Source organism: Pelophylax lessonae, assembly GCF_965119305.1.
Source record: "Pelophylax lessonae genome assembly, chromosome: 6".
NCBI lineage: Eukaryota > Metazoa > Chordata > Amphibia > Anura > Ranidae > Pelophylax > Pelophylax lessonae.
In genome coordinates, this window is record NC_138773.1 from 321,433,752 (window position 1) to 321,439,260 (window position 5,509).

General features: G+C 43.8%; 1 protein-coding gene across 1 annotated transcript in view; it reads right to left on the reverse strand.

Annotated features, from left to right (window-relative positions):
* The window catches only part of LOC309558875 (cytochrome b-c1 complex subunit 10-like), a 3,825-nt gene extending 2,256 nt beyond the window's left edge, over nt 1–1,569 (reverse strand). The window contains exon 1 of the mRNA XM_082261962.1: nt 1,443–1,569. Coding sequence (XP_082118088.1) covers nt 1,443–1,525 — 83 coding nt within the window. The 5' untranslated portion in view covers nt 1,526–1,569. The remainder of the gene's footprint in view (nt 1–1,442) is intronic.
* Between the last annotated feature and the right edge of the window lie 3,940 nt (nt 1,570–5,509).

Here is a 5,509-nt window from a genome sequence, read left to right on the forward strand (position 1 = left end):
CTAGATGCCTAACCCCTTCCCTGCCAGTGTCATTAGTACAGTGACAGTGCATATTATTAGCACTGGATTACTGTATTGGTGTCACTGGTTCCCACAGTTAGTGCATTTCCGCCACAATGTTGCAGTCCCGCTTAAAATAAATAAAATAAGAATCGCTGCCATTACTAGTAAAATAAATAAAATCCAGTATGTGTGTGTGTATACACACATTATATATATATATATATATATATATATATATATATATATATATATACACATATACATACACACACACACACATATATATATATATGTGTGTATACACACACATACTGGATTTTATTTATTTTACTAGTAATGGCAGCGAGAGATATATATATATTTATTTATTTTTTTCCCACATTTTGCTATACATCAATCCCAAAAAAAAAATAAAAAAAAATTAAAAATCAAAAAATTTTAAGCCAGTTTGTATTCGGCTATATATTTCTGGTGAAAAAAAAAAATCCCAATAAGTGTTTTTTGATTGGTTTCAAAAGTTATCAAATCTACAAACTAGGGGAAAAGATTTATTTTTTTTTTTACTAGTAATGGCGGCGATCAGCGATTTTTTTTGCGGGACTGCGACATTGCGGTGGACAGATCGGACCCCTAACTGACATTTTTGACACTTTTGGGGGGGACCAGTGACATTACTACAGTAATCAGTGCTAAAAAATATGCACTGTCACTGTACTAATGACACTGGGAGGTAAGCGGTTAATCCAGGGGTGATCAAAGGGTTAAACAGCTCTATTTGTGGGGGGGGGTAAAAGACATCAATTTTATTTGGGTACAGCGTCGCACGACCGCGCAATTGTCAGTTAAAGTAACGCAGTGCCGAATCGCAAAAAAATGTCCTGGTCATTAAGGCTACGATCACATGTGGGGCGTAGCGGATCACGGGAGGAATCACTGCGATTCTGCCCGCGATCCGGAAATCATTGCAAATGGCGGGACGCCTGTGATTTGCGATGGCACCCCAAAACGCTGTGCGATGTTTCCGCGATTTGCGCCTGCCGAATCGCAGTAACATCACGCAAACGGAATCGCGGGACGCCTGACGTACAAAAGAGGTACAAGAGCTTCTTTGGGGCGTCATGCATCCCGCGATTTGCAATGATTTCCGGATCGCGGGCAGAATCGCGGTGATTATGACCGCAATCCGCTGCGCCCCACATGTGAACGTAGCCTAAGGGGGGGTAAAACATTCCAGTCCAGAAGCGGTTAAAGTAACGCAGTGTTGTATCGTAAAAAATGGCCTAGTCATGAAGGGGGGTAAATCTTCCAAAGGTGAAATGGTTATTAGAAGCAGTTGGCACCAGATTTTGCCATCTCCAGTGTTAGTAAATCCCCCCTCCCCCCAGTAATGCTTCACACCATAAACAGGACAACAAATACAGCGAATGTTCCTCTCTCACCAGTTCTTGGCCAGTTGCTGATAGCGAGGTCCCAGCACTCGGCTGATCATGGCTGCCCCCTTCCTCAAAGTGACCTGAAACATCGCCCCTCCCCCTCCTATAGTCACTACCTCCAAGCACGGCACCCCGGGGCCCTTCGGCTGAAGGCTGCCTATCCCATGCCCGCCTACTTATCAATAAAAATACTTTCGCTTTTTTACTCATGAGCAACTTCAGTTTTTTTTTCATCTTCCGATAAACAGATAAGTATGTTTTACGTGTTGTTTTTTTCCCAACCTATGTAGCATTCCACGTTTTGTCGTTCAGGCAGTGCCAGGGGCAGCCCTGCCCTGGGAAAGGGCGAAGTTTTATACCGGAAGTATGGCGTTGTCTAGGAAACCTTTAACCCTTTTGTGCCCAGCAATAATAGTGTGTGATCACGTCTGCTGTGGGAAAATAATAAAAAAAATAAAAAAAAATAAATAAAAAATAATAAAAAAATAAATAAAAAACTATTCTTTAACCACTTTACCACCGGAGGATTTTGCTGTCTTACGTCCAGGCCACTTTTTGCGATTCGGCGCTGTGCGACTTTAACGGACAATTGCGCGGTTGTGCGACGCTGTACCCAAATGAAATTTACGTCCTTTTTTTCCCACAAACAGAGCTTTCTTTTGGTGGTATTTCATCACCTGTGCGATTTTTACTTTTTGCGATATTAAAGAGGTTGTAAACCGATAATTTTTTTGTTTGTTTTCTTTACATCCTGAAAGATAAAGACATAATGAGCTAGTATGCATCGCATACTAGCTTATTATCAAATACTTACCTTAGAACGAGCCCTCGCCGCGCCGCTCTCTTACCTCTATGACGGGCGACATCTACAGTCGCCCGTCTTCCGGGATCGCGGCATCCGACCATCTGATTGGCCGGAGCCGCGGTGACGTCACTCCCGCGCACGCGCTCGGGAGCCGACGGTCACGGCACAGGGCTCTGAAGGAACGGCACGATCTGCCGTTCCTTCAGAGCGCATGCGCCAGTGACGTCACTGGCTGCATCAAATGTAAATATCTCCTAAACGGTACATGTTTAGGAGATATTTACAGTACCTATAGGTACAACTTCCTGAGGAGGGTTTACTTCCTCTTTAATAAAAAAAAAGTGACAATTTTGAAAAAATTATATTTTTCTACTTTGACAGTTAAAAAATATCCAATATATTCGATTTTTGGCATATATTTTGGCCAAAATGAATTTAGCTACATGTCTTGGACAAAAAAATTCTCAATGAGCGTATTTTTAACCGCTTTAAGAACGGAAGATGTTACCCCCATTCCTGACCAGGCCATATTTTGCGATTCGGCACTGCGTTATTTTAACGGACAATTGCGTGGTCGTGCGACACTGTACCCAAATAAAATTGATGTTCTTTTTTCTCCCACAAACAGAGCTTTCTTTTGGTGGTATTTGATCCCCTCTGCGATTTTTATTTTTTTTGTGCTATAAACAAAAAAAGAGCGACAATTTTGAGAAAAAAAAAAAAAACAATATTTTTCACATTCTGCTATATGACATTCCCAATTTAAATAAATAAATAAAAATCAGATTTTTTCATCCTCTTAGGCCAATTTGTTTTCTGCTACATATTTTTGGTGAAAAAAAAATCCCAATAAGCGTAATTTGATTGGTTTGCGTAAAAGTTATCACATCTACAAACTAGGGGAAAGATTTATGTCATTTTTATTTATTAATTCTGTTTTTTTTTTTACTAGTAATGGCATCGATCAGCGATTTTTAGCGGGACTGCGACATTGCGGCGGACAGATTGGACCCCTGACTGACATTTTTGACACTTTTGGGGGGGACCAGTGACATTACTACAGTAATCAGTGCTACAAAATATGCACTGTTACTGTACTAATGAGACTGGCAGGGAAGGGGTTAACATTGTGGGTGATCAAAGGGTTAAGTGGGAGCCTAGGGGGTGTTTTCTACCTGTGGGGGGGATGGGCTTGTGGAATCAACACAGAGACATGTGATCCTAAATAGGAGGATCACAGGCGCTCAGTGTTCACTCCAGAGAGAACAACGGTCTGCTGTGTGTACAACATCAGACTGTCGTTCTCTCTGCAAGGGGAACGATCGCGGGTGCCCGGCAGCAATCGCGGCCAGCGGCCCAGTGGATCGACTACCTCGCTCCCTGATAGGGGCACGCGCGTGCGTCCCCAGGAGTGCTCCCGCGAGCCGCCAGATAGGTACGGAAGCTCGTGCAGCCGAGCCAGCCTGCCGCAGTATATCTGCGGCGGGCAGTCGGCAAGTAGTTAAAGTAGCACAGTGCCGAATAGCAAAAATTTTGGAGGTCAAGTGGTTCAAGTACTGAAGCCAGTGGACCAGCATGACAGCCAAGCGAATGGCATTTTATTTTAGGGAGGAGGGGTAAGCATACTGGTCTCCTGCTGTTTTCAGTGAAAGGTTTTCTTTTAACCGCTTTACGACCGCCCGCCGCAGTTATACTGCAGCAGGCAGCCGCTCCCAGGCAAATCGCCATGCATGTACAGCGCTCACTCTCAGGAGGCTAGGGGGTGAGCGCGCGCCGCCGGCAGTGTGCTCCCGCCCCCGCTCGTCAGCGGGGAAGCCGATGCAGCAGGGAGGCGGCACCGATTGCCGCCTGACACCTGCGATCGCTCCCCGCTGAGAGAGAAGAACGGTCAGCTGTTGAAAACACAGCCGACCGTTCTTCTCCCTGAAATGATCACAGAGCTCCTGTGATCCTTCTATATAGGATCAGCGGTCTCTATGGTCATTTCACAAGCCACGCCCCCACACAGAATCACTATCCTAAGCTCAAATTGAACCCCTTGATCTCCCATAATGTTAACCCCCTCCCTGCCAGTGTCATTTTTACAGTAACAGTGCATATGTTTAGCACTGATTACTGTAGTGATGTCACTGGTACCCCCAAAAGTGTCAGTCAGGGGTACGATCTGTCCACCACAATGTCGCAGTCCCGCTAAAAATCGCAGATCACCGCCATTACTAGTATAAAAAAAAAAAAACAATAAAAATGACATAAATCTTTCTTGTAGTTTGTAGACGTGATAACTTTTGCGCAAACCAATCAAAATACGCTTATTGTGATTTTTTTTTTTTTTTACCAAAAATATGTAGCAAAAAACAAATTGGCCTAAAGTGTTAAAAAATTTAGATTTTTTTAAATTTTTTTGAGAATTTCATATAGCAGAATGTTAAAAATATTGTTTTTTTTTTGTTTGTTTTTTCAGAATTGTCGCTCTTTTTTTTGTTTATAGAGCAAAAAATAAAAATTGCAAAGGTGAACAAATACCACCAAAAGAAAGCTCTATTTATGGGAAAAAAAGGGACATCACTTTTATTTGGGTACAGCGTCGCACGACCACGCAATGGTCAGTTAAAGTAACGCAGTGCCGAATCGCAAAATAGGGCCCTGGTCAGGAAGGGGGCAAATGCGATGCGGGAATGCTGAGAATATACAGCGTGTTCCCGCATCGCACCCACACCTCTGGCAGTTCACACTGCCATATGCGATACGCAGGGGGTGTCAATTAAAAGTTAACGACACCCCCAGTTGAGATCGCATATCGCAGTGCGATCTGCAAGTTCGCACAGAATCGGATCGCACTAGTGTGAACCATCATGCGATCCAATTCTGCTGCGGATAAAAAAAAGGGTCATGTGATTTAGTGCAATTGCGGTGCGAATTCAGCCATACAAAGTGTATGGCTGAAATTTGCACCGCGCAGAGATTGCATGTAATTTTAGGAGCAGTGCGCTCCGAATTGCATGCAATCTCTGTGATCACTCTAATGTGAACCGGCACTTAAAGTGGTTAAGAGGAAACTTTTCTATAAACTTTTCTCCCCGTTGGTGAAGTTTGTAGAGATCGGAGCTCTGGCCTCCGATAGGCTGCGTTGTTCTTCATACATGCAGGTAATGATGAGAGGGACCGTCCTTTGTCTGCAGCCACTTCTGCTAATTGAAGGCGCTGAGTCTCCGTCCGTCAATGCGCCGCGAAGTCTTCAGAACAGAAGCGTCTTCCCAATTCCGAGGGA